The sequence below is a fragment of the Mercenaria mercenaria genome, chromosome 9, assembly GCF_021730395.1.
Source record: "Mercenaria mercenaria strain notata chromosome 9, MADL_Memer_1, whole genome shotgun sequence".
Lineage (NCBI taxonomy): Eukaryota > Metazoa > Mollusca > Bivalvia > Venerida > Veneridae > Mercenaria > Mercenaria mercenaria.
The window spans coordinates 15,683,148-15,700,880 of record NC_069369.1 but is presented as its reverse complement, the minus strand read 5'-3'; the positions used below and the strand labels follow the sequence as shown (position 1 = coordinate 15,700,880).

Sequence of the window (17,733 nt, the reverse complement as noted above, 5' to 3'; positions counted from 1 at the left end):
GCTGGCTAAATTAAGTAACAAGCAGTCTCTCCGCCACTGAACTAGGAAACTGAGTTATACCAGGTTGGATGGCTAAATTAAGTAACGAGCAGTCTCTCTGCCACTGGACTAGGAAACAGAGTAAACTCTGGTTGGCTGGCTAAATTAACGAGCAGTCTCACTGCCATTGGACTAGGTAAACAGAGTTATACCGGGTTGGCTGGCTAAATTAAGTAATGAGCAGTCTCTCTGCCACTGGACTAGGTAAACAGAGTTATACCGGGTTGGCTGGCTAAATGGCTAAATTAAATAATGAGCAGTCTCCCTGCCACTGGACTTGGTAAACAGAGTTATACCAGGTTGGCTGGCTAAATTAAGTAACGAGCAGTCTCTCTCCCACTGGACCAGGAAACAGAGTTATACCGGGTCGGCTGGCTAAATTAAGTAACGAGCAGTCTCTCTGTCACTGGACTAGGAAACAAAAGTTATACCGGGTTGGCTGGCTAAATTAAGTAACGAGCAGTCTTTCTGCCACTGGACTAGGAAACAGAGTTATACCGGGTTGGCTGGCTAAATGAAGTAACGAGCAGTCTCTGCCGCTGGACTTGGTAAACAGAGTTATACCGGGTTGGCTGAACCTGGTCGGCTGGCTAAATTAAGCACACCACCAAGTACCTCTGCCATATGGCTAATTATACAGAATTATACCTGGCTGACTAGCTAAACTAAGCAAAACTGCCCAGTCTCTCTGCCACTGATCCTCATCCAAGCTGAAGTTCATCAAGTGTGCCTGAACTGTCTCATATTCTTTCCACTTTGGGTAAAAACTGAAACAAAATCAACAGTGTTATACTGTAGGCCTAAATATGCTCGAAATATACAAAGTAAGCATGATACAGCAGAGGCTTTACTTCATCCAAAAGGAGAGGACAATATGGGTACATGTATTAGATATAGCTGAAACAGGGCCATGAAAGCCCTTAAGCACTCATCTAACCTTCACTTTTTGACCTTAAATGAATGTCATGACACACTGTATTATTAAAAGTGAAAAATTTGTTAAATGTAAAAAACATCTCAAAATACCATACAAAGGACACGGGTAAGAAAGAGACAGTCAAGCAAACCTATTCATAAAAACTTGAGGATGCTTTTGACCAAGTTAAACAGACATCCATTAAGCAGTTCATAAAAGTTGTTCACTTGTTCCCCTTTTGAAGTTCTAACAGCCCTTAAGTGCAGTCAAGCAGAACCCTCTCAAATAAAACTTGACAAAGATTCGTCAAAGGATGCTCTAGACCAAGTCTGGTGAAGATCCTCCGAGCAGTTCATTAGAAAAATTCATTTAGAAGGTAATTTAGCTCCGGCAGTCAAAAGAAGTGACCAAGCTGAACCATTTTCACAAAACTGAGTCAGAGAAAGATCCATGGTCACAGATAGAGAATGATCTATCAAGTGGTTCATGAAGATGTTATTTAAATGTTTTTTCTATTTGCAGTTTTGATAGCGGGCCAGTTGGAACCATCCAAACTGAACCACTTAAAAAATTATCGCTTCACACCACATTCAGTGAAGATCCATCATGTGGTTCATCACAAGAAGTCTTGAAATGTTTTATTTTTTCTACTTTTTTGCTCTGGCAGCCCCTGTAAGAGAACAAGAGGACCATGATGGTCCTGAATCGCTCACCTCTTCCCACATGACCCAGTTTTGAGTATGACGTCGTTTTTTTCTATTATTTGACATAGTGACCTAGTTTTTGAGCTCATGTGACCCAGTTTTGAACTTGACCTAGATATTATCAAGATAAAAATTCTGACCAATTTTCATGAAGATCCATTGAAAAATATGGTCTCTAGAGAGGTCACAAGGTTTTTCTATTATTTGACCTATTGACCTAGTTTCCAAAGGTACGTGACCCTGTTTTCAACTTTACCTAGATATCAAGGTGAACATTTTCACTAATTTTCATGAAGATCCATTGAAAAATATGGCCTCTAGAGAGGTCAAAAGATTTTTCTAATTTTAGACCTGCTGACACAGTTGATCCAGTTTCAAATCTGACCTAGACATCATCAAGATGAACATTCAGACCAACTTTCATACAGATCCCATGAAAAGTATGGCCTCTAGAGAGGTCACAAGGTTTTTTTATTATTTGACCTACTGACCTAGTTTTTGATGGCACGTGACCCACTTTCAAACTTGACCTAGATATCATCAAGGTGAACATTCTGACCAATTTTCATGAAGATCCATTCAAGGGTATGGCCTCTAGAGAGGTCACAAGGTTTTTCTATTTCAAGACCTACTGACCTAGTTTTTGATCGCAGTTGACCCAGTTTCAAACCTGACCGATATATCATCAAGATAAACATTCAGACCAACTTTCATACAGATCCCATGAAAAATATGGCCTCTAGAGAGGTCACAACGTTTTTTCATTAATAGACCTACTGACCTACTTTTTGATGGCACGTGACCCACTTTCGAAACTGACCTAGATATCATCAAGCTGAACATTCTGACCAATTTTTATGGAGATCCATTCACAAGTATGGCCTCTAGAGAGGTCACAAGGTTTTTCTATTTTTAGACCTACTGACCTAGTTTTTGACCGCACATGACCCTGTTTCGAACTTGACCTAGATATCATCAAGATGAACATTCTGACCAACTTTCATACAGATCCCATGAAAAATATGGCCTTTAGAGAGGTCACAAGGTTTTTCTATTATTTGACCTACTGACCTAGTTTTTGATGGCACGTGACCCACTTTCAAACTTGATCTAGATATCATCAAGATGAACATTCAGACCAACTTTCATACAGATCCCATGAAAAATATGGCCTCTAGAGAGGTCACAAGGTTTTTCTATTATTTGACCTACTGACCTAGTTTTTGAGGGCACGTGACCCACTATCGAACTTGATCTAGATATCATCAAGGTGAACATTCTGACCAATTTTCATGAAGATCTCATGAAATATATGGCCTCTAGAGAGGTCACAAGGTTTTTCTATTTTTAGACCTACTGACCTAGTTTTTGACTGCACGTGACCCAGTCTCGAACTTGACCTAGATATCATCAAGTAAAGATTCAGACCAACTTTCATACAGATCCCATGAAAAATATGGCCTCTAGAGAGGTCACAACGTTTGTCTATTATTTGACCTACTGACCTAGTTTTTGAGGGCACATGACCCAGTTTCGAACTTGACCTAGATATTGTCAAGATGAACGTTCTCACCAATTTTCATGAAGATCTTGGGAAATATATGGCCTCTAGTGAGGTCACAAGGTTTTTCTATTTTTAGACCTACTGACCTAGTTTTTGACGGCACGTGACCCAGTTTCGAACTTGACCTAGATATCATCAAGGTGAACATTCTGACCAACTTTCATAAAGATCCCATGAAAAATGTGGCCTTTAGAGAGGTCACAAGGTTTTTCTATTATTTGACCTACTGACCTAGTTTTTGACGGCATGTGACCCAGTTTCGAACTTGACCTAGATATCATCAAGGTGAACGTTCTGACCAATTTTCATGGAGATCTTGTGAAATATATGGCCTCTAGAGAGGTCACAAGGTTTTTCTATTTTTAGACCCACTGACCTAGTTTTTGATGGCAGGTGACCCAGTTTCGAACTTGACATAGATATCATCAAGGTGAACATTCTGACTAATTTTCATGAAGATCTTGTGAAATATATGGCCTCTAGAGAGGTCACAAGGTTTTTCTATTTTTAGACCTACTGACCTAGTTTTTGAAGGCATGTGATCCAGTTTCGAACTTGACCTAGATATCATCAAGATGAACATTCTGACCAACTTTCATAAAGATCCCATGAAAAATGTGACCTCTAGAGTGGTCACAAGCGAAAGTTTACAGACGGACGGACGCACGCACGCACGGACGATGGACACCGCGCGATCACAAAAGCTCACCTTGTCACTTTGTGACAGGTGAGCTAAACAGAACAAGAGCTGTCTCCATAGGATGACACATGCCCCCGATGGCACTTTGAATAAATAGTTATGGCCGATGTTAGAGTTTAGGACCTTTGACCTACGGACCTGGGTCTTGCGCGCGACACATCGTCTTACTGTGCCACACATTCATGCGTAGTTATTTTAAAATCCATGCATGAATGACAAAGATATGGAACGGACATGCCCATCATTGCACTATCATGAAATATGACCTTTAACATCTAAGTGTGACCTTGACTTTTGAGCTACGGACCTGGGTCTTGCGCGCGACACGTCGTCTTACTGTGGTACACATTCATGCCAAGTTATTTGAAAATCAATCCATGGATGACAAAGATATGGACCGGACACGCCCATCATTGCACTATCATGAAATATGACCTTTAAAGTCTAAGTGTGACCTTGACTTTTGAGCTACAGACCTGGGTCTTGCGCGCGATACGTCGTCTTACTGTGGTACACATTCATGCCCAATAATTTTAAAATCCATGCATGAATGAGAAAGATATGGACCGGACACGCACATCAATGCACTATCATGAAAAATGACCTTTAACGTCTAAGTGAGACCTTGACCTTTGAGCTACGGACCTGGGTCTTGCGCGCAACACGTCGTCTTACTGTGGTACACATTCATGCCAAGTTATTTGAAAATCCATGCATGGATGACAAAGATATGGACCGGACACGCCCATCATTGCACTATCATGAAATATGACCTTTAAAGTCTAAGTGTGACCTTGACTTTTGAGCTACAGACCTGGGTCTTGTGCGCGATACATCGTCTTACTGTGGTACACATTCATGCCCAATAATTTTAAAATCCATGCATGAATGAGAAAGATATGGACCGGACACGCACATCAATGCACTATCATGAAAAATGACCTTTAACGTCTAAGTGAGACCTTGACCATTGAGCTACGGACCTGGGTCTTGTGCGCGACACGTCGTCTTACTGTGGTACACATTCATGCCAAGTTATTTGAAAATCCATCCATCGATGACAAAGATATGGACCGGACACGAAAATTGCAGACAGACCGACAGACTGACAGACCGACGGTTCAAAAACTATATGCCTCCCTTTGGGGGCATAAAAACCTCTGCACAAACTTGAGAGAGGCTTATACAATGATGCTACTGGGTAAGTTTGGTAAAGATTTACCATTCATTCAAGAGAGGATGTCTCTTAATGATTTTTCAATTTTTATCTCTTGTAACTCTCACAATGGCCCAAGTGAAACAATTTGGACAAAATTGAAAGAGATCAATACAAGGATTCTATAGACTATGTTTGGTGAGGATCAACTAACTGATACATGAAAAGAAATTCCCTGATTTTTTTTTTCTATCTTTAGCTGTGGTGGTCCATAAAAGGACCCGAGCCTAAGGATTTTTACCTGTTGCGTGCCTCTAGCAGACTATCAGACAATGCACGTCTTAATGTATTATCTATGTCAAGTATTCCCCATGTTGCTTGGAGTACAGAATCAAGAAGACAGTCCCCAGCTGTTCGGTTCCATAGAGCATATAAACGACTTCGCAGATTCTCTGTTAGTTCAACACTCCAGTTGATAACACATTCATCTGTTAATTCTGAAATGTGACACAAGTCATTGATAATGGATTTAATTTTCAGTTCTTAACTGACTGATTTTATCTTTCAACAAGTGGTTCATAAAGTAAATGATGAGGAACCAAAGGTTATTTCAACCCTGTCTAATACTGCCTTTATAGTAGAAACTTTATGATATTCTGAAGGCTGTATCATACAGTAGTAGATAGCTTCGCAGAACCAAGGGTGGCAAAGTGTCACAATATATGCCTGTCACAGCAAATTACTTTGACTTTTTAACCGTTACCATGCTAAATTTCTAAAATGGACCAGTACATCATTCAATTTGGGCAATACCATTTATTATTCGAAAGGGTGTTCATGAATGTGCAGGCTGATCCTGGTCAGCACTGATCACAAAGGCAAAATCACTTGCTGCCAGGCTAGTTGTCAATTTTCTAAATTTCAACTAATTCAAGGGCAGTAACTCCAGAGGCACAAAGACTATCCACCAGGGTATCAAACTTGGCCAAGATAATATGCCCATAAATGTTCTAAGTTTGGTGAACATTTGATAAGAACTGCTTGATTTATTAAGTAGTCACAAAGAAAAACAGCAACCAGTTCTCTTGCTGCACTTTTAAGATTAAAGTGCCCTTTATAGAATAAGTGAAAGGATTCAATCTACATAAATTTACCCTTATCAACATCTGTATCCAGTATTTCGTCAAACAACTGGGTCTGTACATGAGGCGGAAAATCCCATATACCTGCAAACATGAACAAAAACTTGTCTCCATCACACTACAGTTACGACAAATGTGCAACATTGACAAAGCTAAGCACAATTGGAATAGGGAACTTTTAATTTGACAACACATAAACTGTTTTATCCAACTGAAACTTCCAACCAATAATATCATATTTAACCTATTTAATTTATATTTCTCTTAACAATTAAGTTTAATTACAAGTATTTCATTTTTTTGTTTCGTTTTCACAAATGTAACTTCTATTACTTGATCAGGTAATTTTAGTTTGCACTTATATCATATAAATATAGAATGATGTAGTTAATGAATTTGTGCAAACTGCCAATATACTTTTTCTTTTACAGCTCAATATATTTTCATGTTGAAATGAATTAATGTTTTTAATCACAGTCAGTTGTAAAAGCTTATAAGAGTTCATGTTTAATTGTTGTAGCCTTGCCGGCTAGAGTAGGCACTTACCTGCTGGCAAAGTGAAAGTACAATGATCTGTCAGGAAGTAGCAAGAAAATGTTCTTTTATGTTGTTTCAACATGACAAAAATCTCCCTTCTAATTGCAGATGAGAGGTCTGGGCAAGTGTAAGATGGCAAACGTTTAAATCCCTTTGATGAAATATCCGTGGCTGCAAGCAAAACAGCCACCATGTCATCTCGTCTAAACCTCAGCGCAAGGTGAACTAAAGTATGACCTATCTCATATGCACTGGGACGATCCAGTATCAATACTTCATCTTTAGTAAGCTGCCGGGCAGGGTCGCCACCCGAAGTCAAATAAATCTCTATACCACTAGAATCACCTTTAATAACAGATTCACAAGCATTTAACCATATTGTATCTTCTCGACTGAGTTTTTTCCTGAGTTTTTGTATTCTACGTTCACGCCTGTCATCATCCCTCATACCTCCTATTGCACCTACAGTGTCTTGAATATATAATGCTTCATTTCTGACACGATTTTGATTTCTATTGCTTTTGGAGGCTCTTGCTATACCTGGGGAGCCGCGTATTACACTATTTGGAGAAGTCTGCCCTGGGTCCTGGGGTGAAACCTGACCAGATCTATTGTTCTTTGGTGATGTCTGTTTTGAAGTGTTTTGCTCAGCATCCTGATTATAAGGAATTATATGTTCCTGACTCAAATTTCTATGAGAAGATGAGGGTGACGACTTATTATTAGGAGAAGTTTGCCCTGAAGTGTTTGGCGAGTTCTGACCAGATCTATTATTTGACGACACTGGACTACCTTGACTTACATTTAAATTTGACGGCTCATTTGAGGTCTGTGGAGAATTTTGTCCAGATTTATTATTTCTCTGACTACCACTTGTTCTGTTAGGTGAATTTTGTCCTGATTTCATGTTTTCCTGATTTTTTGAATCAACGTCTATTTCCAATTGTAGCTCATTTAAATCAAACTGGCTTTTAGGACTTGGACTATCATTTCCATCTGCAGGCCAATCTCTCCTTGTAGTACACATAGTACAAGACAGTGCCTTTGGGAAGTTCTCATATGTGCAAGCTTTACATGACCATTTTATCACAGCCGATACAGTTCTGCCAAAAGCAAATTTTGTTTTCTGTTTCAGCATCAACATTTTAGAACTGCTTGCTGAAGATGATTCGCCAGGGGAAACTGTTAAAGGCTCTACATCTGAACATTTTGTTCCCTCTGATATTGATTCTGGAGTAAACGTCATTTTAAAATCTTTTGTCATGAGACACTGGATACATTTCTTAGTACTTCTGTTTGGATTCCTGTAAGTACAATATCGACATGTCCACTCTGAGCTACCAGGAACAGGCGATTTAACTACCAGAGATCCTGTTTGCTCATTATTTCTAGCCTCCAGCTCTGCTACTTTATAAATATCTTGTTCGGAGTTCTCAAGATCTGAAATAACATTTGAGGGCCTTGGACCCTGACACAACACACATTTTCTAGATGCTGGGAAGTTCTTGTATGTGCAGCGAGAACAGTCCCACTTTGCCTCGTCACTCATTTTTATATGTTAAAAAGTCCTGAAAAAGAACAAAATTAAATTTAGGAAAGTCAATAACATGTAAATATGATCATTTGGCACTAGCCTTTCATGGCTAAGTGGTTCAGGTTGCTGATTTTGGATCACTTTCCCTTCATCCTACTTGAGTTCAAAACCTCACTTTAGGTCATGTAAGAAGGCCACTCAGTTGACTTAAGGAAGTTCAGGTGCCAATACTTGTCTAAAACAATGAAAAGAGGGAAACCTAGGCTCATTTTCCACCATAAAAACCTTGAAAAACTTGACATATGAAAGTATATGAAAGTATGACTGAGATGAGGAAAATAACAATATTTTTTTTTAATTCTAGAGTTGTTTGAAGCTGTATCTACATCATGATCATAGAAACCAATGACTTATCATAATAGCAATGAATTTTATAAGTTTGTAATGTAAAACAGTTAAACAATGAAATAATAAAATCAATACATAGAAAAATTTGAAGAAAACAGTTTTTGGGTGAATGACTGGAGAAGAACACTTACTGTAACAGTGTTTTTGGGCTGTTTTTGACTGAACTTTTGTCCATTTTTAAAAACTACTCTTAAACAAGAGGGTCATGATGACCCTATATCGCTAACCTGTTACACTTGGAATCATAAAGATAAACATTCTGACCAAGTTTCATGAAGATAGGGTCATAAATGTGGCCTCTAGAGTGATAACAAGCTCTTCCTTTAATTTGAGCGGGTGACCTAGTTTTTGACCCCACATGACCCAGTTTCAAACCTGAGGTAGGAATCATCATGATGAACACTCCGATTAAGTTTCATGAAGATAGGGTCATAAATGTGACCTCAATAGTGTTAACAAGCTTTTCCTTTGATTTCAGTGGTGACCTAGTTTTTGACCCCACATGACCCAGTTTCGAACTTGGCCTCAATATAATGAATCAAGATAAACATCCTTACCAAGTTTCATGAAGATATGGTCATAAATATGGCCTATAGAGTGTTAATAAGCTTTTCCTTTGATTTGAGCGGGTGACCTAGTTTTTGACCCCACATGACCCAGTTTCGAACTTGGCCTAGGAATCATCATGATAAACATTCTGACCAAGTTTCATGAAGATAGGGTCTTAAATGTGGCCTCAAGAATATTAACAAGCTTTTCCTTGATATGACCAGGTGACCTAGTTTCTGACCCCATATGACCCAGTTTTGAACTTGGCATAGGAATCATCAAGATAAACACTCTGACCAAGTTTCATAAAGATAGGGTCATAAATGTGGCCTCTAGGGTGCAAACAAGCTTTTCCTTCGATTTGACCTGGTGACCTAGTTTTTGACCCAGTTTCGAGCTTGGCATAAAAATCATCAAGATAATCACAAGTTTGATTAAAATAGATTGCAAAATGTGGTTTCTATCGTGTTCACAAGCCAAAATAACAAATTTTGACCCTTTTAGGGGCCATAACTCTGGAACCCATGATGGGACCTGGCCAGTTTTCGAAAAGAACCTAGCTATTATGCCAATACAAGTTGTGTGCAAGTTTGATTAAAATCAATTGCAAAATGCGGTCTCTATTGTGTTCACAAGAAATTGTCAGTTCTCAGCTCATATACAAAAATTTAAACCAAATCGGGACGCTGACGCTGATGTATTGGGGGAGTCCAGCAGTTCTTCCTATTCTCTGAATTATATAAGTTGTGCTAAAAAGCGTTTTCATTAAAATAAGATTTCCCCCCCTATTTTAATCATAATCATGCTATCTTGCCACCATCCCCCTGTAACAGGAAAAAAATCTTTAAAAAGCCTTCTGTAACTCAAATGAAATCACAAAGTTTGATATTGAAATATGGAACTTCTGCAATCCTAGAATTGCATTATAGCCTGTACGATTACCGATCTGTATTAGTCACTGCCATAATTTTCAAAGCATGTTTTATGGTCCTATGTATGATGAAAAATGCTTCTTTTTTAGTTCTTGACAGTAAGTTTTAGTGTGAGAGCATACCCATGGATCCTCTCTGCAAGTTGGTCTTGCACAATTTTTCTGGTGAAGCTTGTTATCAATATCCTGCTTTACACATATATACCATTTTCATGATGTGGTAGTTTCTGGGTAATATGTATATCCCACGCATATCAAACAAAGATTGATATGCAATATTTTGGTAGAATACACAAACATGAAATAACTTCAACACTTTATTGACATAAAAATGGAAAGTAAATTAATATAAAATCATTTTCAACATACTGTTTCAAATATGTTTTATTCAATCTCATATCTGGTCCTTAAATTGCCCACTCATATAATAACTAATACCTAAAGCCTTGAAAAAGATTGAGTTTGTCTGTAGGCACTGAAATTTTTAAAAATAATTCTAACTGGTCATGTCATACTTTTTTAAAAATCTATACCATATGGTAAGTAGAAGATGCTTTTGTAGAAAAGCACAGGTCTCCCCAATGCATAGTAGTAATAGGCTAAAAGTCAGTAGGAGACAGGAACAAAAGTCCAAGAAACACGATAGTTGGCTGCAATAGGGATCATCTACTCGGCATGTCTAATCATCCCAAGAAGTTTCAACATTCTAGGCCTAGTGGTTCTCAAGTTATTCCATGTTCTGCTCCTGTGACTTTGACCTTTGACTGAGTGACCCCAAAATCAATAGGTGCAGGCCTTTTTTTCATCAATTTGGGAATGCCACCAACACCGGTGGAATTGGGAAAATGCTCTTGGAAATTGTCTTAATTTGGACAATTTGCAAATTACCAAAATCTATATAAACGTGTTTTTGTGTGAAATATTAATGAATTGCATTTCAGTAATTGTTCAACAGTATTATAATTTACCTAAATATACATACAAATCAGCAAAATTATCTTAAAACAGCAAAAACCCTAAAAGGTATAATCATTTGGGAATTTTAAATTCAAGTTTGGGAAAAAAACATACTTTTTTGCATTGGGATTACCTCCTTTTACAGGAGGTAGATTTATAGCAGAAAAAAGCCCTGAGGTGTCATTTACTCTGCATGTCCAATCATCCTATGAAGTTTCAACATTCTAGGCCAAGTGGTTCTAAAGTCATTGATCCGAAATAGTTTTCCATGTTCAGGCCTCTGTGACCTTGACCTTTGCTCAAGTGACCCCAAAATCAATAGGGGTGAAATAGACCGCAGGTGGCTATTCGTACGGCAGTTTGTTATTACATTGAACTGAAATCATTCAACTGATATATTTTCACATTTGTAAAACAGTATGCATTCTGCAAAAAAAAACAAGAGGGCCCTGTATCGCTCACCTGACCTAATTCTAACCCCTGATAACTAGCTTTTCCTTTGATTTGACCTAGTGACCTAGTTTTTGACCCCATATGACCCGGATCCAACCTTGACCTAAAGATCATAAAAATTAACATTCTGACCAAGTTTCATGAAGATACAGTCATAAATGTGGCCTCTAGTTTGTTAACAAGCTTTTCCTTTTATTTGACCTGGTGACCTAGTTTTTGACCGCACATGACCCAGATTTGAATCTGACGTGGAGGTCATCAAGACAAACATTCTGATCAATTCTCATGAGTTTCAAACTTAAAATGAAGTCTCTAGAGTGTTAACAAGCTTTACCTTTGATCTGACCTGGTAAAGATCATCAAGATTAACATTCTGGTCAAGTTTCATTAAGATATGGTCATATGTGTGTGTGTGTGTGTTAGGGTTTAACGGCTTTTCCAACAATTTTTCAGTCATATAAACGACGGTGTCTACTTGTAGCAGTGAGCACATTGCCCAACTTTTTAGTGCTGCCTCACTGGAATATCAGGCCATAGACACGAAGCATGATACCCCACCCAGTCACATTATACTGACACCAGGCAGACCAGTCCTAGCACTATCCTCTTATGGGTTGTCTAGGGGTGTGTTCAATTTAGCTAGAGTCAAGCGGATTTTTCACACTACTGCCAATCGAACATGAGAAGTGCAACCCTAGTGTCGAGGTCACAGGTCAAGAACATGCTTCTCCTGCAATGGGCAGTGAAGTTGAGCAAACATGTGTATGACTTAATCAAAAATGGCGGCAGTGGAAAGCAAATGTTTGGCATTGACTACAAACTCTACCGATTGTATTAATAAAGTTTAACACTTGCATCGAAGCCTATGTTGAGAAACAACGCAAATTTATCGAATTAATGTAGATCTATGTGCCATTTTGATTTAAAAAATCATATTTATGCTCAACTCGACCAAACTCAAGCCTGTTCGATTCGACAGTAAACTGTGTATGTGCAAGTGTAACACTAGTATACTCAAACCAGTTCGATTTGATAGTAATTTGAGTAAACTGCACATGCACGAGTGTGACACTAGTATACTCCCGCTAGACCGAATCAAACACATCCTAGAGGTCTGGTTACCGGACCCCTAGCTACTTCCTTTTAAAATCCTAGCAGGAAGTGCATACCAATAAAGTGCATCCTATGCAGCCATTCAGATGGACGAGCGAGGCTACTTACTGACAGGCATACGAAGAGTAAATCATATTGTACATGCTAAACTGGAAACTTAATTAAATAGTCAAAATAAATAAACTCACTCAATGTGTGCTCAAATACCGTGACCAAATATCTAAGAGATACCCTCCCTGAATGGCCTAATTGACCTGGAAGGATGAACACTGCATGCACACACGTCACTTGTTAAACACACTCATTGTTCGATCACTGTTGAAAAGGCATACGCGGCATATCATAAACATTTGAAAAATATGCATGAAGAAGTCTCCAACGATGCTAAATGGAATTTACACAGTAACTTGTATTGTTGTTGTTTTCTCAGAACGACCTTAACATTGCACTTCACTGTCTTGATTTTTATTTAACAGTTTTTGACCTGTTCGCGTCACGAGCACTGTGCACTCGGCTGTTCCGAACCAGCTGGGAAGAAGATATCATTGCTCCAGGAACCAGTAATAAACTTTAAATGTTTGTGAAAGATAAACAATCTCAGGTTATAATACCAACAGTTTTCAAGAGAGAACACAATAAAAGAAGTCGTATGCAGTGCTTTACCTATCCTCTATACCCTCATTAAAATCCGCCATACCCTACAACACTGTATCTATACTAGAGATGTTAGTTTTGGAAGAGAAAAATTTAGAGCTGCTCTCTTCAAGAGATGCTTATACATAACTATCCAATAATATACTAAAATTAATCGTTAAGGAAACATGGCAGATTAGTAGATAAATATAAACACATATTTTATTTAATATTAGTGAACCACTTACATATCATGGAAATGTTCTGACATATTACTGAGACTGGAGCGACTATATTTATTAGACCTTACTGATTGTAGGAAAGATTACTGTTTTCTTTTCCTAAATGGTTTAACGGAAATAAGTGACATATTTGTTTGTTTGTAACCTACAAGAATCAGTCGCCATCAGTTAAACCATATTTTGCTATTCCTCCAGAAGACTGCCAGTAATATATAAGTATGAAGATAGTGCAAAAATGCAGAAGACGCTCTGGTTCTAAAGATGTAAATCACCCTAACACGGGTCTCTTATCCTAATGCTTCTGTTCGTATGTATGTGTCTATACACTGTATAGCAACAACAGCGAAATTGTACACGTTTCAGGCACGTGTCCAGGTGGGGGGCCAGGGGGCCCGGCCCCCCCCCCAGCTGGCTGGCTAGTTATGATTTTTATTACTATGGGCCCTTCAATTAACAATTTTATACACCAGCGCAATTGGCTTGATTTGACAGCAATACACAGGCTAAAGAGCCATAAAATGTGTCTGGTAGTGGAAATTAGCCCCAGGCATGTTACAGGTAAAAGTTTATCTGTACATGCTTCATTGATCACTTGCTTTTTAAACGCGGTACTTGATTGGGTAGTGGTGAAACTAGTATGTTTTTTTTACTCTTTGGAAGTTAAAATGATCATAACATTGTTGGTTTTGTTAAGTAAATCTTAAAATGAATCTGAAAATTGAAACATTATGATGGTTTGTATTTTGTTTTTACATTAAGGCACATTCCCCAAATTTATTAAATTGATAGATATTTATCCTTTCTTTTAATTTTACCACAATTATGAATTTGAAACTACTGTATCAATTTTACTGGGTCCAATAACCTTACTTAAAACCCTCATAGTTTTAAAAGTAGTTTCTCAGTAAATCTTACAAAACGCATCTAAAACTCGCTACTTATGAGGGGTTTTATACATAAAAATATGTGCTGTGATGTTACAGTTTGTACAGTAAAGAGTTCATTGTCATTTGAAATCTATGATGTTAATAGTAATTGTCATAATAGATCTACTTTGTTTTGTTGGAAATCTAAAAACATTTGGCCATTTTGCAAATAAATAAATCATCTTAAAACTTCTACGATTTTTTTTTCATTATATTTGCTTAGAACACAAGAAATGCAGAAAAAGTTCAAAAAATATTTTTGTGTTTTTATTTATTTTATTATTAATATTTATTTGTGAACCAGGTCTTTTTTTCATCAATTTGTGAATGCCACCGACACTGGTGGAATTGGGAAAATGCTCCCGGAAATTGTCTTAATTGGGACAATTTGCAAATTACTAAAATCTACATAAATGTGTTTTTGTGTGAAATATTAATGAATTGCATTTCAGTAATTGTTCAACAGTATTATAATTTACCTAAATATACATACAAATTAGCAAAACTATCTTAAAACAGCAAAATCCCTAAAAGGTATAATCATTTGGGAATTTTAAATTCAACTTTGGGGAAAAAACATACTTTTTTGCATTGGGATTACCTCTTTTTACCGGAGGTAGATTTATAGGGAAAAAAAGTCCTGTGAACTTAGTAAACCATTCTTCTACAAATCATGTCATTTTGTATATCAATTTTGAGCAGATTTTGATAACTTCTTTTTAGTGAAAGTACACATAATAATTTCTTTTTTTAATTAGAAAAAAGTTTTTTATATTATGATTGAAAGAAAAGGGTAGAATGAATGAAATTTTATTCATTTGATTAAAATGTAGTATAATTAATTATTGCTGACAATCATATAGTTTGTTTTATTATGATAAATAAAGTTGATTTTCTAGCTTCTTTATTACTGGCGGCTGGTTATACATTGGACTGGTAGATATCAGAGCCAATACACTGAGACCTGGGTAACATACAGAAAAATGAAGTTCATACATTGTGTCTGTACAATCATACAAACATTGAAAAGGCTTGATGAAATGATTAAAAAATACTTTTCCTTAAATATATGATACATTCATGCATCCTTAAATGTGTTTCAGGTAGCAGGAAAATGCATCTTTTCATGTGCCATATTAAAAAAAATTCGACATCCGGAGGGGATACCCCTCCCGAACCCACCCCAGGTTGGGCCCCCCAGCAAAAAAATCCTGGACACGGGCCTGCGTTTATGCATTAGTTCAAGTTTTAGTTTCTGAACATTGGTCGGAATACACGAGCTCGCTGTAGTTTGATTATGATGAGAATGCGACGTAAGCTATTAAGACATTCATAAATGTAAAAACACCATATAGAGTCAATAAAGAATTTTAACTCACATGAAATAAACAAATTCGACAAAACTATACATGTATTTCATTTTTGTATTTTATTTTTCATATTGAGCTACTTTCATTTGAATCTTAATCTGCAGAACATTTGTTTGAGATGAGCACAAATTTAGATGGGACTTTTAAGAAAAATGTGACATTTTCATGCCTAAATTTTATAATTAGCAACGAGCTAATTACCGCAAGAGGACTGTGTTATTGATTTTGTTACCAGAGCATGTGCGACATAAAACAGATATCCCAACGCAAGGATGTGTTCCATTTGTCAATTTCAGAGTTTCCCTGTTTAATATAAAATTATTTTAAACATGCCGATATTAAAACAAAACATGATCTATGAATCCATCTATGCCTAGTGCTAAATGTTACTGGCTTAAAGCTGTTTTTAATGTTTTACTATTGCATGTAAAACTCTCGAATCTATGTATTTCTACATTTGGTTTGTACGTGCTAAAGTCTTACAGCGACCTTATATCAATTTTCTCCAGCCTTAACACTTATTTAATAAAATGGTGAAAATGCTTCAACATTTTCTAAACAAGCGATTGTATCATATACTTCATGATAATTTATCTACACCACGAAGTGTTGTTTTAACGCAACGGACTGTCATATGTCAAACCATTTCAAGTTTTGTATAATATGCAATGTTCTGGCACTCCATACAGATGGTGGATACTCTACCCGAGGTCAAATAGGGTATTTTATTCAAGCTTTGGGTACCTCGCAGGATTTCTGGTCTAAACATGTCTACGAATGAAGCAAATATATTAATAAGCATTTCTTGAGATTCGGTTTATACGATTATTCCAAGGAAGATCTCTAGACATGTCCAGACCTAGATATTTTACTTTTTCAATAGTTCCTTGAAACTGATTTTGAAATCTGCAATTTAATATAAGATTGTTTTGTTTGTTTATGGTTATGTTTAAGATTTGAGGCGATGAAATGAAAACTAATTTATATCTCTGCAATATCTGCAAAGTTTTAAATTAACAGACTTTGTTTTATTTATAAGGAAAACTTTCGCACATCAGCTTCGAAGTAAAAACTAGATTAAGTATCTGAAACTTTTGCAAATATTGCGCTATCTAAATCGAGGTTGTAAACAGATAGGAGGCGTCGTTAATGTTCAAAATTAAATGAAACTACTTTTCTCACTTGAATCGTAACATGTAAATTCTAATGCAGGTAACTTCATTCTTTGCACAAAATCATCGGCAGTAATACAGTGAGTGTTATCAGATTATATACTTAGAAGAAAGAATACTTGTAGTTATAAAAAGCGTTTAGTGAAACCGTGAGGGGTTTCGGTATAGGCACTGCACTACATTTTCTCCGTGTACGCTATTCTAAATACTTTATCATCTGTGGGACACTGCTTTGTGTGGAATACAGTCATTTGAAACAATCATACAGTTCTATGCAGACCATGTAGTCTTGTCTGGTGTAAAATTTTACAGCAACTTCTGCAACACATTGGCATCGGCTCTTATTTATTACCATTTTGTAAGTTTATTTAAACTTGCTGTTTCAAAGTTCAAAGATTTCTCTGTACCTACATCCTTGAAAAAAAGAATCACTTACACAGCAGAGACATACATAGAGGAGGCATAGGTGTAAATACTGACTAAAACAATGTCTTTTTGTTGGTATCTGACTTGTTTAATGCAACATATTGTCCTATAACGTTGAAATTCACTAAGTATCTTTCTTCGAATTTTTTTTTAATTGAGACTGTACATTATCTTAATTCAGTTTTTGGTTATAATTAATGTTTGTTATGTTATTTTGATTATTTGGATTTTCAACATCTAAAAAAATCAATGTAGTTGTGG

The 17,733-nt window shown here is 36.9% G+C and overlaps 1 protein-coding gene across 2 annotated transcripts in view; it reads right to left on the bottom strand.

Annotated features, from left to right (window-relative positions):
* LOC123546560 (ubiquitin thioesterase zranb1-like) overlaps positions 1-13,249 on the bottom strand; it is a 28,448-nt gene extending 15,199 nt beyond the window's left edge. For both annotated transcript variants that reach the window (XR_008372338.1, XM_045332948.2), the window contains exons 1-5: positions 12,892-13,249; positions 6,768-8,326; positions 6,234-6,305; positions 5,381-5,576; positions 688-806 (exon numbers count right to left, since the gene is read on the bottom strand). Coding sequence is in view for 1 of the 2 variants with exons in the window: in XM_045332948.2 (XP_045188883.2) it covers positions 688-806; positions 5,381-5,576; positions 6,234-6,305; positions 6,768-8,307 (1,927 nt within the window). In the remaining variant the exon portion in view is untranslated. The remainder of the gene's footprint in view (positions 1-687; positions 807-5,380; positions 5,577-6,233; positions 6,306-6,767; positions 8,327-12,891) is intronic.
* Between the last annotated feature and the right edge of the window lie 4,484 nt (positions 13,250-17,733).